Source organism: Stylophora pistillata, chromosome 4, assembly GCF_964205215.1.
Source record: "Stylophora pistillata chromosome 4, jaStyPist1.2, whole genome shotgun sequence".
NCBI classification, from domain to species: domain Eukaryota; kingdom Metazoa; phylum Cnidaria; class Anthozoa; order Scleractinia; family Pocilloporidae; genus Stylophora; species Stylophora pistillata.
The window spans coordinates 33517096-33535107 of NC_142522.1; the positions used below are offsets into that span (position 1 = coordinate 33517096).

The 18012-nt window shown below is 36.6% G+C and overlaps 2 protein-coding genes and 1 long non-coding RNA gene across 6 annotated transcripts; 1 reads left to right on the top strand and 2 right to left on the bottom strand.

Moving 5' to 3' along the window:
- Positions 1-702: 702 nt before the first annotated feature.
- Positions 703-3301, bottom strand: LOC111332304 (sulfiredoxin-1). 2 transcript variants are annotated; one of them, XM_088757397.1, is made up of 2 exons: positions 2840-3301; positions 703-1216 (listed from the first exon to the last, which is right to left on the bottom strand). In XM_088757397.1, the coding sequence occupies exons 1-2, from the start codon at positions 2969-2971 to the stop codon at positions 1007-1009; spliced, it is 342 nt and encodes a 113-aa protein (XP_088613523.1). In that variant the 5' UTR covers positions 2972-3301; the 3' UTR covers positions 703-1006. The 2 variants fall into 2 exon arrangements, with proteins under 2 accessions (XP_088613523.1, XP_022793350.2); XM_022937615.2 differs by having other exon boundaries at positions 2759-3269.
- A 720-nt stretch (positions 3302-4021) lies between these two features.
- On the bottom strand, positions 4022-16301 carry LOC111332335 (uncharacterized). Of its 3 annotated transcripts, XM_088757396.1 has the most exons (4): positions 12130-12282; positions 10647-10747; positions 8227-8657; positions 4022-6102 (listed from the first exon to the last, which is right to left on the bottom strand). In XM_088757396.1, exons 3-4 carry the CDS (start codon positions 8606-8608, stop codon positions 5543-5545), a joined length of 942 nt encoding a protein of 313 aa, XP_088613522.1. In that variant the 5' UTR covers positions 8609-8657; positions 10647-10747; positions 12130-12282; the 3' UTR covers positions 4022-5542. The 3 variants fall into 3 exon arrangements, with proteins under 3 accessions (XP_088613522.1, XP_022793382.2, XP_088613521.1); XM_022937647.2 differs by lacking the exons at positions 10647-10747; positions 12130-12282 and adding an exon at positions 15974-16301; XM_088757395.1 differs by lacking the exon at positions 10647-10747 and having other exon boundaries at positions 12130-12287.
- On the top strand, positions 14512-16505 carry LOC148733423 (uncharacterized). The gene is made up of 2 exons (XR_016000149.1): positions 14512-15409; positions 15754-16505. It is a non-coding gene; the product is annotated as an uncharacterized LOC148733423 (long non-coding RNA).
- The last annotated feature ends 1507 nt before the right edge of the window (positions 16506-18012 follow it).

An 18012-nucleotide genomic window follows, 5' to 3' on the forward strand; every position in this document is an offset into this window, starting at 1 on the left:
CTACCTACCTTTCCCATGATAGGTGTTTTTTGGAAAGAATTTCCAGTGATTTTTCAAGGAAACCTGACAACTTAAAGCACAATAAACTTAAGAGGAATGCGGTACATACACATTTCATTACAAAGAAATAGGAACATTCTAACATGAACAGCATGAATGCCAAAGTTGTTTCCATCAGTGGATGAATGACCTAGTAATTCTTCAGACTTGAGACAGGAACAATATGCATAAACTGGGTTGATTTGATATGATTTGATTTGAACCCAACCTGTGGCTTGTCTTGGTCACAGGTACAAATCTCAGCCAAAGAGCAAAGAAAGAAAAATAAATGTACCAGAGATTAAAATATTCTTGAAAAGTGGAGGAGAACATGTGAAGTCTACATGTATAAACACGTACAGTTACTGATCAGTCCCTCTCCCTGTAGATACTCTCAAGGATTCAGAAAAAAAAATGTAAGCATCTCCATTTTAATGAAACCCACCCTCTCAATTTATCACATGAATATCACATGAATATCCCTTGCATTATGCTGAATTCAGAGGTAGTAGGGATGGTAATTCAAAGTGTTTACTAGTTCAGTGTTTGTGCCCTACCAAACCAACTGGACGCATGTATCATGTCTGGTCAGGAGTAAGAGTACAGAGTGCTCTGGAGCAAATTCAAGAATAAAGAGAGAACTCTGTAAATTAAGCTTCAAAATTTCTTAAGAATAATGAAATGTCATTTATTTAGGCAATTCACAATAATATGTACAATTTTAAAAACACCATTTCTAGTCAGTACATGTCTGTATGCCTTACATGAACATAATTCTCTTTCCCTTGCATTTCTTCTACTGAAGTGTGATTAAGCTTCAAGGGCAGCACTATTGTCTCTGATTTTCAAACAAAAGTCTTGGCATCTTGGGTAGTCCCAGATTTCACTTTTTACCACCTCTATTACGGCAGATGACTGAGAATATCTCCACGTCATACGTGTCCAAAACACAATTATGGGATGATCCTTATTTCAGGTCAGGTACAGAAGACCCTAAATAAACCTTGAGGCCTTCAACTGTTGATTTAACTAGCTTGCAGGGAATAGTTTTCTCTTTGAGTCTTTTGTAAGCTTCAAACCTATGGCATCCTCCAAATGAGTAAAAATAGTCTCCCCCTAGTCTGCCTTTAATCCATAACACATCAATTGGAGGCACAGAATATCTTGCATGCTCGTCCTTAAGTTAAAAAGACAATTTGGTCTTAGTATTTAACAAATGGTAAACACTTCAGTGTACACTATTGAGTTATGGATGCATGCAGGAGGTTGCTAAGCACAAAAGAAGCGTAAGAGTTGCACGAGGCGATAGCCGAGAGCGACTCTAGCTTCTTAAGTGCTTAGCAAACCTCCCAAGTGCATCTATAACTCAATAGTGTACACTGTGGCATTTACCATTTGTTTTGTAACCTAACATTGACACATTGTAGCAAAAGAGTTTTCTTTCATGTAACAAATCTTACTTGACCATAAAAAACCAGCACATGCAGAAAACTAGTCTTAGCATTTGCTCACGTCAGCGGCACCTATGGGCAAATGGTGGACACTGAATTGACCAATCAGAGCACGCACTTTACTTTGGTTATGTTATAATATAATATGAAGGAGTCAAGGTAAAAAATGACCCATCAATTCCATGGCCCTTTTAAAAATATTTCAGAATTATAGTGTTTTTGTATGTACACTTTGTTTTCACAGTAGACAAGCATCATTAAAAACTTTTTTCACTGACACAGGCCTTTTAATTGATTCACATTTAAAATCTACTGTTGAGAGAAAATCCCTAAAAGAAGATGGCTTTGGAATTTTCGGTTTTGACTGTTTTTTGGATCGGTTTTTGGGCCAAAAAGGTTCGGTTTTTCGGTTTTGATGTTCAGAGCGGTTTGCAGATCTTATGTGTTTTTGCATTTGGTTTTCGGTTTTCACGAAAACTCTGACGCAGTTTTCTGTTTTTCCTTTTTGGTCGACCCCTTTAAAGGTGAAAATGTAGCGGTTTTGTCAGGTTTGCATGTGGTTTTTGGTTTTGCTGCCTTTTTTCGTCGGTTTTTCGGTTTTGCTGCCTTTTTTCTCCAGTTTTGTGGTTTCTCAGAGGCCCCAATGCCCCCTCCTAAAAAACTATTTTTTCACAGTGAATATCTAATACTTCAGATATTTCACTGCTGGGGAAAAAAGGTCTTCTTACTCTTTTTTTTTTTTTCAGCTAATGCAGTGACAATAAACCAGAACACTACCAATAGGAATAATGCTTTTCTTTTTCCACTGGTTTTGTGCAAACCAGTGGAAGGAAATAACAGAGACCTGCTGGGTGGGTGGGGGGTGGGGGAGGAGAGGAAATAAACAAGTGGTAGCTCTGCATACTTTATCAGTTGAATTAATATGGGTGATCATGAAACATGATTGTGGTGTTCCATAATAACTTAGATTTCAACGGTTGACTGGAAATCTTGTTGTAAGTATGAATTTTTTTAAAAGAGCTTTTCTTTCTTTTTGAAGTCTCGGTTTCAGTGAGCGTTACTGATCCATATTTAAGCTTGATATCAAAAATTGTTACTGTAGTTCTTTTATGATTTCAAACAATGTTTGTACTGTATATGTTTGAGGGGCAAAACATTTCCAGCACTGCTTTCGATGAAGAAAACTGCTTTTATCAGATGCATAAGAACTCTTTCGAAAGAAAGTCTGAGCTTTTTCTGAGATGGCTGTGAATCAAAAACACTCTCACCTGAATTGTTTGTATTAGAGACTGTACTTTTTCTTCTTCAAGCACAGAAGGTATTGGGCGATTAATAACATTCATCGGTACCTGGTGGACTTCTTTGATTCCATCTGAATGCACACTACTTCCTTCAGCCATAGATCGCAGAAATGGCTCAGTTCTGCAACACATGAACACCAATCTGTATAAAAGGAAACGTGGCGGCCATTTCCGTGTCATAACTGGGACCGTGGGACGAGTTTGTCAATGCTCGGCCAAAAGAACTGGGTACACGAACATTGTTTATTCAAAAATGGCGGTTGTTTTAGAAAGGTATGTAGCTAGATTATGTTGATGACTTTGATCTGGACGAGAGAACCACGAGTTCATCAGAAGAAACCTTAAAAAGGATAGAAAAAAGTTATACAGACCAAGGCTAACGTTAAATTTTACTGGTATCGGAACAAGGGCTTTACTGGAAAATGAAAAGGTGGCTGTTTTAGAAGCTTTTGAGAACTCTTCAGGAAATCTACCAAGATTCAGTAGTTAACGGTATGACAACTCTGGTACTGACGTTAACAATTACTTACATGTAGCCAGATGAAGTCGTGGGTTGGGGGGGGTGTATGTGGGTATGGTTCAAAGATGGAGTACAACTTCAATTTTGTCAAGGGTAGTTAAGACACTGATTTTCAAACCCTATCCGGCAAGAGTACCATATAACCCCATACATTAATTATGCATTCAGACTGGTAGACTTTGTTTTTAAAGTTTTGTCGTGAAAGACAAAGAAGTGGAATGCATAATTAATGTATGGGGTTATAGGGTACTATTTCCTATAATGAAATAACTCTTTTTTTTTATAATTTTTATTATAACTCGGGAACTTTTAGTTTAACCTGTTCTGCATGTCTGGCAATTCATCTAGAAATTTGTAGATGGCGAGGCTCAAATATAAATCTTCTAATGGAGCTTTCAGTGGGGAGGAAAAAGAAGACATTTACAACCAGCTTATCATCCAAAACAGAAGTTTCCAGTACCTTAATTTTCAGGGTAACTTTGTGAGTGAGTTTGTACATGTATCTTCTTTGCAAGAACTTATTAAGGAAGATTTTAATTGTACAGGAAGCAACACAGGAAATTCTCCTGTTTAAACTGGGGTGTGTGAAGAGTTAAAAAGAATTGTGAGCAAAAGAAAATTTTTGATGGATCATAACTATCATTTCACATGAATTCCAGTTTATAAAGTGTGGCAGGGAAAATGTTGTGTATATAGATGCATGCACTGTGTAACACCAAAAGTTTGGACTGTTTAATTGCAAATAAAAATTAAAACATAACCATAAAAGTGCTTCATTACTTATGAGATATATTTTAAATAAAAAAAATAACTACTGGTATATGTTAGCTGGTATATGTTAGCATATTAGATCATTGTGTTTGGGTATGAATCTTGCACCAATCAGATTGCTGCACTAGGGTATGTATCTTGCACCAATCAGATTGCCAATCAGAGTGTCAGGGTACTGTCCCTCATGTCAATCATGTCATGGAATTAGTGTGTTGCAAAGTGTTGCAATGAAACCAACCCAACATTTTCGCAAACCAAGAATGAAATCATTTGCATAAAGCACAGGGCTGTGGTCTCGCAGTGCCCAGTGGCCCCTGGCGCCTTACTTTTGCTCTTGGGCGACTCAGAAATCTTAGTTTTTTCATACAAAGCATATGCTGGGCACCCTGGATTTCACAGTTTCTGAGCACTTGGCCCTCTTCAATTTTTCTTAGAGCACAGCCTTGAGGCATATTTAATTGATAAACTTCTCTTGCCTTTTGGTTCCTCTTTTGGCTAAGGTTGGAAAGATCATCTTGGCTCCATTTAGTCCTGTTACCACTACTAATAATGTTAATAATGTCAATATATCAACAAAGTTGAAATGGTAAATTGGCCACCATTAGGATTATAAAAGCTGACATTTCGAGCGTTAGCCCTTCGTCGCTCCGACGAAGGGCTAACACTTGAAATGTCAGCTTTTATAATCGTAACGGTGGCCAATTTACCATTTCAACTTTGTTGATATATTGAAATCATTTTATTACCCCATCAACGCAGCCCCAAACAGTTTCTTTAGAAACTACCAGCCTTTAATAATGTTAATAGTAAGGTTTACTGACAAGAGGTAACAATCAGGCTAAAGCTCTATGGAGCCACAAATTTCTTGTACAATATTACTGATAAAATTCTCCACTCATAAGAAGCTCAAGATAACAACCAAGTCATAATACTAATTTTATGAAAAAGATGGCCAGCACAATAATTAAGGACAGGATAAATAATAATAATAATAATAATAATAATAATAATAATAATAATAATAATTTGTATAGCACAAATTCCATACAATGTTCAAATGCGCTTCACAATAAAATAACACAGTAATAATTAATACAACTATCAAAATAAAATAAAATAAATACTAGAAATACATACAAATACTAATGTTCTACTAATACTGCTCTAATATCGTGTTCAGGCTAAGATAAAAATGCTAAACAAAAAAGGTATGTTTTTAACTTTGACTTAAAAATATCCAATGACTTACAGTTTCTAACTTCGAATGGTAATGCATTCCAGAGTTTAGGTGCTGCGCAAGTAAACGACCTGTCACCAAGTGTCACTTTAGATTTAAATCCGGGTTGTTTAAGCAAGAGGGTGTCACAAGAGCTTCTCAGGTTATAGCATGACTTAAAGGCCATCTTAATAAATCTACACAAGCTGCCTGCTAAACTTAGTTGAAAGAGTTCTGCTTGGATTCACTTTAAATAGTTGGCTAGCTCCTTGAGATGCTGAAGGCTTCGCTGAGCATCAGCATTGAACTGAACATTGTGTTGTGCAGAGGATTTAAATTCTGCTGTGTAATCTTCTGTGTACACATCACCATTAATTGAAAAGGATCTTTGCTTGTATTTGGTTTCATACCTTGTTTTAAACTTTCCAATGGAAACAAAGATTATTTGTTTTATTTGGCATTCAACTAAGAGATTCCGTAATGCCTCAAAAGTATTGCCTTGTGTGAGATAGTCATCAAACACACAGACAACCCTATCCTTTAGTTTTTTGCGATACTTGTCACTCACATGTATTGATTTAAAATGCTTTTGGCAGTAGTCATTACTCTGTCTGCGATCTCTTCCATCAAACCTTGATTTGCTTGTTGCTTTGTACCTGGAGAATATTGCATCAGGCTTCCGTCCATTCATCATGTATCTAACATGCTCTTTCAATTCTTCCATACTCTGTGGGGGGTTTGTTGAAGAGGATGGGGCTACTGCCCAGTTTTGAACATCTCTAAAGTCATGATCATGAGCAATAGCTGTTAGAATAAGTAAAAAAAAATAGTCAATTAGGGTTTGCTTACAAAATGTTCGAAATTAGATTTACTTAGTCACTCATATAAAGGTAAATATAGTGACTGAATTTTTACATAAATAGCACCAAGTTATCTCATTCTATCAGTGATGTTATTTCTCTAAATTTTTTTAAAAAAAATTTGCAATTAGTAGAGTCAGAGTATTCCATGCAAAACTTAATTATTATCATATTCCCTGGTGCCCAAGATCAATATACAGTCAAAGCTCTCCTTGGATTGTTATGCTGAATTTTATGTTTTGAATTCTGACATGACAATTACAGGACATTTATTGGCAGAGTTAAAAGCCAACAATCAAATGCACAAAAAATGAGACATTGGTCATTTTGCAGTTTACTGAGTTGGTAGTGCATATCCATTTATATTAAACAGTTGATAATAAAACCAACTTAGGCATTTGCAGGTGCATGTCCAGTTAATTTTAATTTTCATGCTTTAAGGGATACATACATTTTGAGGGCCAATTGAGGGCCAATTTGAGGGCCAATTGAGGGCCTTTGAGGGCCAATTTTAAAGGGTTTTTTTTGTCACATCAAACTAAGCATTATTATCTCAATTATAGTTTCCAAGAAAAACTTTGGTGAAATATTGAAATGCACATGAGTTATTTCACAAAAACATACATTTTAACTGAATTCTTTAGCCTGCCAAAGTGTGAATATAAGATGTTGACATAAGTGACTCCTGATAAGGGTTTCTTACAACGAAACATCCTGGTCTTTGAATTTCAATCTCATAAACATCTCCTGATTTCGGTTACTCACATTTAGAACAAGAATGAAAATGGAGAAAGACAAAAAGGAGAAGAGTCCATAATTTATATAGGTGAATAGGTGAAAGTAAAAAAGAAGCCTGGCTGTCAGCACAAAGAGTGAAGAATTTCAATGCAGAATGGCCAAAGATTCTCACACAAGTGGATAAATAAGGCTCGTTGTTTAGGCAATCTTCACTGCTTGCACTCTAATTTACATTTTCAGTCACGAGTAAACTTTTTTTTGTAAAAAATATTCATATTATCGTTGGTATTAATGTAATCGCCTTGACTTCCTGAAGCAGGAAAAATAGGTTAGGTGACAAGGGTTTAAAAAGAAAGATTCTCCCTTGTAGGGACATTTTTATTGAGGTGTTGCAGGTCATTGAGTAAACATGGTGAAGCAAAGGGATCTAAAGCATTTGTGAAACACAAATTGTAAGTTCAAATCATTCATCATTTTAACTGAGAAGAATGTTGTGGACACTAACTTTATCTTGTAATTGCATTGTAATTTCAGTCGACTAAGACTAACCATGGATGCCATGAGCTGTGTAGTCTAGTGTGAATAAAACTCCGGATGCTTAATCTCTGACTGAGCTTTACTGGAGTGAAACACACTCATAAGCAACCATAATTTAAGTTTTGCTGCAGTGTACTTAGGCTGCTTTTGGGTTGAAAAAAGAAAAAGATAAGTGAAAAATTGTCATTCAGCATAACTGAGAAAACGGTTTGTTATGGGTAGTGTTAGATTATCATTACCCCCAAAATATGTTTATGCTGAGAGTCTCCTGAGACGCTTCTGTGTTTCTATTGGCCATTGGCATTTCAAGTTTTTCAGTGTTGACATTACCTGAGATGTGACCATGGTCACGCGAAGACATGAACTGTTGGGAAACTCAGAAAGCAAAAATCACCTTGTTCTTTGTTTTTATGCCAATGTGCCTTCTTTGAACAAATTGTTAGAGTATGTAAACTGTACTGATTGCCTTGCAATTTGGTCCAAAGACTGCCAAGATACAACCTAAAAGACTGTGTGGGGGAATTCCATTTTTCAGAATCGATCTCCTGCAATGGCCTCTGACATAACATGCGTGCGTAAAATTCTAATCAGCAAACTTGACAGGTAAGTTGCAAAACAACCAATAAGAATATTGAAAAATCCCCACCTGTTGTGGTGTGAGCTGTGATTGCTTAGGAGAAAGCTCTCATTTCTCACCCACAGCACTCACATACTGCTTGTGTACTGAAGATGACCAAAAAGTTCGAAGTCTGACAATTAAAGATGACAACATTGAAAAAAAAAATGTCCTCACCTGCCATTAGGTGGCAGATTAGAGCCTGCTTGATCACTGGGTTATTGTTATCATCTTTCAAGATGGCCTGAAAGGCCTCTGCCATAGCTTTTTCATCGTCACTGACTGTATATGTGTTTGCCAGACAAAGAGAAACCACTTTTGTTGGTACAGGATCATTGAAGGTACACAAATAGTACCAGCTGGTCTGATTTGCTACTATTTGGAGAATTGCTGTCATCTTTGCTGGTGTGGGTGCTGGTATCCCATATTTCACAACCAGGGGCTCTAGACCTACCCACCCAGCAGCAATGAGAAACGACTTTGTGGTTGATGCCACATGCAGATCCTTATCCACAGCACCACATATTATTACAACTTCACCTCTACTTGAGGTATTCATGATAAAACCTCGCAGCTCACTGCCCCGTCTTAAAAAACTTAGCTGCAATCTGAAAAAAGGACAAAATTAAATTAATTTGCCACTATGCCATTCTAAGGAATAAGAAGAGATCTGATGCTTTATGATAAATTTTCCATAACGTATGGCAACAATTCCGTGAAACCTTTGTGTCTCATATTCAACCATTTCATTCTTCTCTCCAAATGATAAATATTTTTGGGAAAAATGAAAGGAAAACTACCAAATATTTTTTTGTTCCTCAAGACAGTTGGAGACACATGAAAAGTATTAACTTCATTAGCATATTCAAAAAGGAAAAAAGTTAAAATTCCATCACCTGTGGAAACTAACTATGGCAGAAGCTACTTAGTTAATCATGCACCTTGAAAATGAAAAGATGTTCAATCTTAATTGTGTCGGTGTTTTGTAAATTTCAGAGAATAAACACTATTGTGATAAGCAGTAAGTCCACTAGCTATATACTTAGTAATTCATTCTTACAATTCAGAGGTGGTGTAAGTAGATGTATTGTTTTGTTAATTGTGTTGAAATCTTCAAAGTTTGACAAAACAATAAAATTGTAGTTTATGTGGATACCTCAACTATGTGGATCTTAAATTTAAACTCCACACAATCATGATGATGGACGAGATAACTTAATGATGATACTGATAATGACTATAATAATGAAGATAAAGGTTTAGGTTGGTGAAATAGGGGGACTTTACATCTAAGATTGAACCATTCATGTAAAGGGCACAACCAAAACATGCCACTCCCCTTACCCAAGTTTCTGGCCTTTAAGTGCTATTTTTTTTTTCATTAAAAACAATAAACTAAGGCTTCAAGCTTAGCATGCATTCTTAAAGTCACCATTTGGTGATCTGATATTATTAAATAGTTAACAGAAACAGAACACTTTGTGTTACATTAATTACAAAATGCTGACCAAACCACTTGTCTTTGGAGTTAGCAGCATGCATGGCTGTATTAGTCATATATAAATATTCACATAATATCAGAAGGCTTATACTCTGAAATATTCTGAGGAAAATTACAGTTTTTTTAATTATTTTACTCTTTTTCCTTAATGAAACAATCTAATCATGGGGAAATGCTTTAAGTGAGATCTAATTATTTATGAGTTATACAATAGGGGATTTGAGCACCCATTTATAACACTGGTAACAGAAAACTGCTTTCATGGGACACAAGGAAAGATGTCTTCTGTCTAAAGTGCCCTGAAGCTATCTGACAGTTATTCTTTTTCACAGGGATAGGAAAATGCATATGGCACAAAGAGGATTTATGTTAATTGATAAAAGTACTGCATCAGGCATATTGAAATACATTTGAATGTTAGGTTTTAAGGCTAATCAACAGCTGAGCTAGAAAGATACCCTTATTTGTCATTAACATGAGTCTTAATTACCAATATATGAGGTGGTGAGGGTTGGAAGGCATGGTGCGCGGCCTGCAAGGCTGCATACATAAAACAACTTTAACTAAAAAAAACCCACCCGTAATGCAAAACAACACATCAACACCTCCTTGAGAAAGACGCATTTTTTATAGTAACATATTTGCAGACCCTGGCAGTGTGCTGGACACGTGTCAAATATGAACTTACATACATACATACATACATAAACTTTATTTATCCTCGGATTTTAGATTAGCTTATAAGCTAGTATCTCTGATCCTAATTACTACTTTAAAATTACAGAAAGAACAGGTTAAACGATAAAAATAATTCATAATATAATAATATAATAATCGTTAATATAATAATATGTGATATAAATGTAATATTAACAGAAATTGTGCGCCGACAGTTTGCTCTTAAATTCGCTATAGTCTACAGTTTTCCTAAAGTGGTCAGGGAGGGAGTTCCAATACTTAACAGATGAATAGCTAAAAGAATTTAGACCATATGTGGTTGTAAACGGCTTAGGAAGTGATAAAATATTCGTGCCCCTTAGGGAGTAAGCAGTAGATCTTAGCTTGATTAGTTGTTTCAGATAGCACGGATATTTACCAAGATGGAGACAGTTGAATATACAAATCATCATACTGGCCTGTTCACCATAGAGTCTCTGTGGCTCAGTAGCAGAGCATCGGAGCGCAGAATCCAAAGGACTGAGGTTTAATAATAATAATTAATAATTTATTTCTTATAGAGCGCTATTTACAATGACAGATCAACAACACCTTATAACTTTAAATCCCACCATCCCAACCCAGGGGAGGACATCCATCACACAGTAATCTTGTGTGTGGGAAATTAACGTCTCCAACCCCAACCCTGCAGGAGACGGGACCTCCATTTATTCATCCTCCCGCACAAAAGTCCAGCGCACTATCCATTGGGCTAACGGGGCAGAGGTTTGGTTCCTCATAGGGACTCAGAATTTTATCTTTGTCCCAAACATCTTTCTATATTTCTTTATCTAATATTAAATAATTAATTAAATACTAAAATAGTGATCTTATAATTATGAAGGTTGTCTTTTTCCTAACCATTACTTGGTGTTTTGTTTTGTGGTTTCAGGGGAAACACCATCCATTGTGTCCTGGGTGATGTGCTTCTCAATTAAAAACATAGTAAATTGGTACAGAGACAGTCTTGCATGATAGCTTTGTTCAAGATGCTTTTGTAAAGTCTAAACCTAATGTCAGCATGAGAAAGAAAAGACTTCTCGATATATTGATTTTAGTTCACAAGTTATTTCAAGCAGCCACACCTGCCTACATATATATCAGCATTACTTACACCTAGAACCAACATTAATGGGCTTAGAGGTTACAAGTTGCAGTTACCACATCTAAATACTGCACCTTATGGGAGAAAAACTCTTTCAAATTTCTTGCGCCCAAATTATGGAATATGTTAAACGATGACTTAAGAACAACCTTTAGCATAACCTATTCTTAGAAACGACTGCCTGGACTTTATAAACTAGCTAGATTGATTATTCCTATCTTTATATGACTGTATTGAATATATAACTTTACAAGCATATATACATCTTATTGTTCTCTTTTTCTTTTTCATTAATTGTACATATATTTTTCACTGTATTTATTTCTCTGAGATATTTAACAATTATTCCATGAGCACGTGTTGGATATGAGATGACAGACAGCCAACGAGGCGTGTAGTAGTGCCGAGTTGGCTATAATCATCTCATATCCAACAAGCGCAAGTGGAATAATTGTTTTATTAAAAACGCCCTCAAGATATTAGGCAAATCTTAAATTTTCAGCTCCCTTTTAATTTTAAGCTGATGCATATGCTTACCATATTTATAGATTATGGTAGATTGGCTTATATACCATAATGGATAAGCCAATAAAAAGTCTTGAATAGCATTATCCAATGATCCAGTTTTTAATAATAGTGCTTATACACTAGTAGACTATACTCTTCAATCCGAGTCGAGGTTTTACTACTACTACTACTACTACTACTGTCGCTACTAGTACATGTGACTACAAAGGTTTTCTTTAAATTTACGCACCTTTCAGGATACCCTTCGCCATTATTACATATTCTCTCCTTAGTCCATCGTGGAACGGAAAAAGGTTTGCAAAACTACACTTTTTTTTAATAATTTGCGAAGCTGCTCGTAATCCCGCGAGCGCGAACAACTTGCCCCCCTCAAGCTGAGGGACCTGGTAGTCTGGTACTGAGTTTGTTAATACCGGGTTCGAAGCCAGTGCCAGGTCACTCAAGGGGCATGTTGTTTCACGCGGCTCGATTTTTGGTGTTGTTGTGGGAGATGCAGAGACGAAAAAAGCCTCGCTAATTCTCTTCAAGTTGTGTGTTAGCAAACCCTTTTTCTTTCCATGATGGGCCAAGGGGATCTTTGATCTGTGTGGGAATGTGAAAACGACCGTAGACATCCTAAAAGCAAAAGGTTTTCGTTACTAATTTTGTACCTTTCGGGATGTCTACGGTTACTTGCACATTCCCACATAGAAAAATGATCACCTCGACCCGTCATAAAAAGCAAAAAGGTTTGTAAACAGACAGATCTAAAGAAACTTGCAAAGCTTTGGAGGTTCAAATTTTATTTTCCTTTGTTTCAAACTCATTATCATACATCAACATGAACGAGAACAAAGGAAAATAAAATTTGAACCAAGTATAAAATTGAACTACAACATATACAATAACAAGTAAAGATTGAGGCCGCGTGAAGCAACATGCCTCTCGAGCGACTGGGCCAAGGCCGGCATTCATTCTAACCCCAGTATTAGCAAAATCGCATATTGTTTTTGCGAGAAAGTCTAATACCTAGTTTTTTAGCACCAAGTCGAGGCTTGGGGGAATTAAACTCGTCTCAACAATCCGGTGAATGCTGGCCCCCCTTGCAAATATGAAAGTATCAGAGCTTCAAAAGATTTTAAAGGGAAGAGGAGAAGGGCAGAACCACTGGAGCTGTGTTTGAATGCAGCAGAAATAAAAGTTCTAAAATTGAAGAGGAATCAACAAAACGCGACTAATTGGTTACCTCCAAGATAACACTCCTTGTCAGGAGGAAAATTACTTCCCAATCCTCTTTCGCTCAAGGACTGGACTCCGGCTCATGACTTCACTGGTATTGCAGACTTCAGGTTTACTGATATTTACCATTGTCTGGTTGGAAATGATGGTTACCGGCGACGAAGACTGTTCGTACAAAAGTCTTGAGGATGGATTTGAATCTTTGAACTACCACGATTTAGTAATGACGAGAAAGATGATTAAAATTGGATAGTGCAATTTCCAGTTCAGTCATAAGACAGGCCAAAGTCGGAAATCCCTTGTAGAATTTCACAGATTCTTCATTTTTCAGTACATCATCCGTGAAAAGTTTCGTTTCAATGCTGGCTTGTTACTGAGTTCGTTTCGAATTGTTTTGTCATCCAACACATTTCTTATCATTTTGTTTGTGGTCAATGTCCGTTTGACAAGAAACAGACAAACATTCTTTTTCTTTGAATGCTTTTACTCCATTAACTTTGTTTTGTAAGTGCGTAGCATTGCATTACAGTTGGGCTACGATTTTTCCCTTTGATGTTGAAGGTTTCAATTTGACTTAGCTTTCTTAATTGTAGTTCGTTTTCTTTGCTGTCTTCGATCAAGTCTTTAGTTGTGCGTGCTACTGGCGTTGCGGGATCGATAGGTAAGTTTTGAATATTCTGTTTTGATTCAAGATCTGACAGCGAGAAATAACTTTTGTTAACTTCAAGTTTTTACATTCTAGCATCATTTCAAAAAGCACAACCACATTGCCTCGCATGCAGGGGTCCTTCGTCTTTCCGATTGTTCTATAAAGATCGCGTGACTAATACCATATCCGCTGAGAAACTGTCTTAATAAAACATGAACTAGCAAATCACTGAATGCCTCGGTTTATTATAAAAATTTTGTGCAATTTCTCATATATCAAAAGCATTTCGAATATTGAGACAAAAAATTGGATAAGCCAGTTTATCTGTTTCAAAATGAAACATGCAACCATTTCCAAAGGGAATTAATTCACTGAAGAAATAGTTGTCGTCATCTCCCTTTAACCTCCAGATCTTTCTTGGAATGTATTTACACACCTCTACTAACTATGATTTACATTTTGCGTCCAAATTACTCTGCATACCTCACTGCCACGCATTATATTTGAAGCAGAATACTAAGGCACGCGAAACACGTGGGAGTGATTATATTAACCATGTTCTACTCATTCAAAGGCACATGGTTATACACAGGCAGCCCAAGCTCACTACGAGAAAAGCGGACGTGACTCTTACCGTGTTGCGTAACGTTATATATTTATAAAGGTTTGTATGGGATGTTATCGGTTTGCCTTAAAAGAGAGAAAAAAAATGTCTTGTTTTGAAATAAAATGGGCTCACTTTATTGCCTTGTTGTTTTCTTTGTTGATTCCGAACGTCTCAGGCCATTTTGAAGCGTTTTCGGCGAGTTAGCGCTATGTTGGTGTTCAACTGCTAAAAGAAAGACAAGGCCGGAAACCTATTTTAGAAGCGTCCGTCGCCCGAAGCGAATAATTCCGCCAAAAAATTTCCACCAGTCTCGATTCCTCCAGAAAATCAAAGCAGAGATGTTGCAGTTCCATTTTCCATTCACTCGATTCACAATTCCTCCCCCAGATCTTTCACTAGCGATACTTTTATCTCCAGATCGATAGGCTTTCCCATTTCGAATTTGGCTGCTCTAAACGATCACTGTCCCTTCGCCGATCGCACAGTATGTTGGGTAACAAAAATAAGCCCGGCGAGGGTAGCCAGCGGCCCGCAGTCCAAAAACAATGCGATGTTGATTGGTCGATCAAAACAATGCGGTCTTGACAAAACCTCTCGAGGGGACCAGGGGAGCTAACGGGTTTGTTTTTGGACTGCGGGCCGCTGGCTACCCTCGCCGGGCTTATTTTTGTTACCCAACATACTGTGCGATCGGCGAAGGGACAGTGATCGTTTAGAGCAGCCAAATTCGAAATGGGAAAGCCTATCGATCTGGAGATAAAAGTATCGCTAGTGAAAGATCTGGGGGAGGAATTGTGAATCGAGTGAATGGAAAATGGAACTGCAACATCTCTGCTTTGATTTTCTGGAGGAATCGAGACTGGTGGAAATTTTTTGGCGGAATTATTCGCTTCGGGCGACGGACGCTTCTAAAATAGGTTTCCGGCCTTGTCTTTCTTTTAGCAGTTGAACACCAACATAGCGCTAACTCGCCGAAAACGCTTCAAAATGGCCTGAGACGTTCGGAATCAACAAAGAAAACAACAAGGCAATAAAGTGAGCCCATTTTATTTCAAAACAAGACATTTTTTTCTCTCTTTTAAGGCAAACCGATAACATCCCATACAAACCTTTATAAATATATAACGTTACGCAACACGGTAAGAGTCACGTCCGCTTTTCTCGTAGTGAGCTTGGGCTGCCTGTGGGTTATAAGGCAGCAGCACCACTGTACCAGATGTTCAGTTACTACATTTCGACATTTCTATTAATCAAATTGACATAGTAGGTTGACGGAACTAGAAATGAAATCTACAAACAGTGGTGTCAAATTCTACATATTCCAAATATCAAATCGGGAACAGGAAGTAGAAATAACAATTATTTCTCTAAATCCGCAGACTCTTCATGGAAATAAAGGATCAAGAGTAACTCAGAGAGATAAAATACCCCATGACAGAAAGACGAGTGTACCACTGGTGAAGGAAACGACGTCTTTCCGGTACAAACGAAAGTGATGGGACTTCCAACGGAACGACGAGCATTGATTCGTAATCGAGTCATAAGATTTCTTAGTTAATGTAATTACGACAACAAGAACAAACAGTAGGTCTCACTTACCCTTCTGGGAGTGCGCCTAATCTATGTGATGTATAGTACAAATCAAATTCAGGGTTGGATTTTAGAGTTTCAATCTCTTGGTTGAGCTCTGCTTGTTTCTCTTTATCTTCCAAAATTAGACACGTTCTACTAAAGATCACCGCGTGTTTTCGACTTGGTATTCCGCCCGATGCCATAACTTTTTCTGTTTCCAAAACTGAATCGACTAGCTGATAATTTTTAGTATTTTCTTACGTTACAGCCGTCGAGGTTATGGAGACGCTTAAGACTTTTACATTCCCCTACTATGAATATTCAGGCCTGGTAAGCGAAAAACGAAACCGTACGGGAAAACATTCAACCAATGAGTACAGAGGACATTAATAGAATAAGTGGTGACATACAACGGTTCAACCACGTGGTGCCTTCGACGGAGCTGAATAATAGAATTCTAGGTCAAATCGTATGCAGTCAACAACGCGGGATCAAGCGTGCGAGGTTTAAAAGTTAGCGACGTTCGCGGAAAATAATAAAAAGCTGGCTTTATAACCGAGGCATTTTGTTGTCGTCGAGGGTATTTTCTCCTTAATAATAATAATAATAATAATAATAATAATAATAATAATGATAATTATTGTAAGAAATATACAACTTTTTTTAGAGACATGTTTCGGCATGCTTATGCCATCTTCAATCAATGAGTAACTGAACGTGAGTAATTATATAACAGACAAGTAGCTGAATCAGTAAAATATTACAGTATGATGTAATACAAAAGCGGGTACTAATTACAGCGTGACAACAAACATGAAATTAAAGGTGTGAACTAAAATGCTAGAAAGAGAAGTAAGTTCGCCAATATAACGGGAACTACATTTGGATAAAGGAGCACACGGAAAGCGATAAAAACTCGCATATTTTTAAGCATTTTAACACATCTCCTTCTTGTAAGAACAAATACTCCCTTTCTTGCTTTATTATTCTGGATTCTGCCAACAACTCAATCGATTTAAAACTGAAAGAAGCTTTTTATATAAATAAGATCAAACCTGAACTTAACAAACAATTACAGCATTATAACACTTTTCTAGCATTTTAGTTCACACCTTTAATTTCATGTTTATTGTCACGCTGTAATTAGTACCCGCTTTTGTATTACATCATACTGAAAATATTTTATTCAGATACGTGTCTGTTATATAATTACTCACGTTCAGTTACTCATTGATTGAAGATGGCATAAGCATGCCGAAACATGCCTCTAAAAAAAGTTGTATATTTCTTACAATATTTATCCTACTTGCTACTACTACGACCTTATGGAAATAATGATAATAATAATAATAATAATAACAATAATACAAGATCTCACAAGTAAACGTCATTATAGATGTACTTGGAGGATGGTCTACAGCCATGGAAACTGAAATGAAGGGCTTCTTTGGTACAAGATACAAAGAAATATTGCTGAGAATGCAGAAAGCTGTATTAAGTAGCACTCTGAACATTGCAAGAACATTTAAACGGGTTACAGCGTAAGAATTTTAATGACATTATGATTTGGTTTTTATGCACAGGATTTTATGGACATTTTAAGTTAAGGATATTTTAAGAACCGAACAGTAAATCATGAACATTTAAAAAAAGAAAAAAAACATCTTAGTATTGGGCCAATTGACACTTTTATCGTTTTATATTGATCATTTATATTTAAGTAGTATTAGATATTATTATAGTTAACAGTCCTGTCATGCAGACAGGTTACGAATTTTCGCCCTATCTTGCTTAGCTCACTAGCATCCAAACGTGTATACTGCATAATAATAATAATGATATTTATATAGCGCCTATCCAATGATAGATCTAGGTGCTTAACAAAGTGAGAGGAAATATAGAATTAAAGTTAATTAAAGTAAATAAACTTAAAATTGAAGTAAAAACATATAAAGTCTATTTCCTAATGGCTAAAGTAAAAGTTCTCAAAAAGGTAGATTTTTTAAGTTTATGCTTAAAAAGATTTAAGTTCTCGCATGAGCGTATGTTTTTGGGTACTTTGTTCC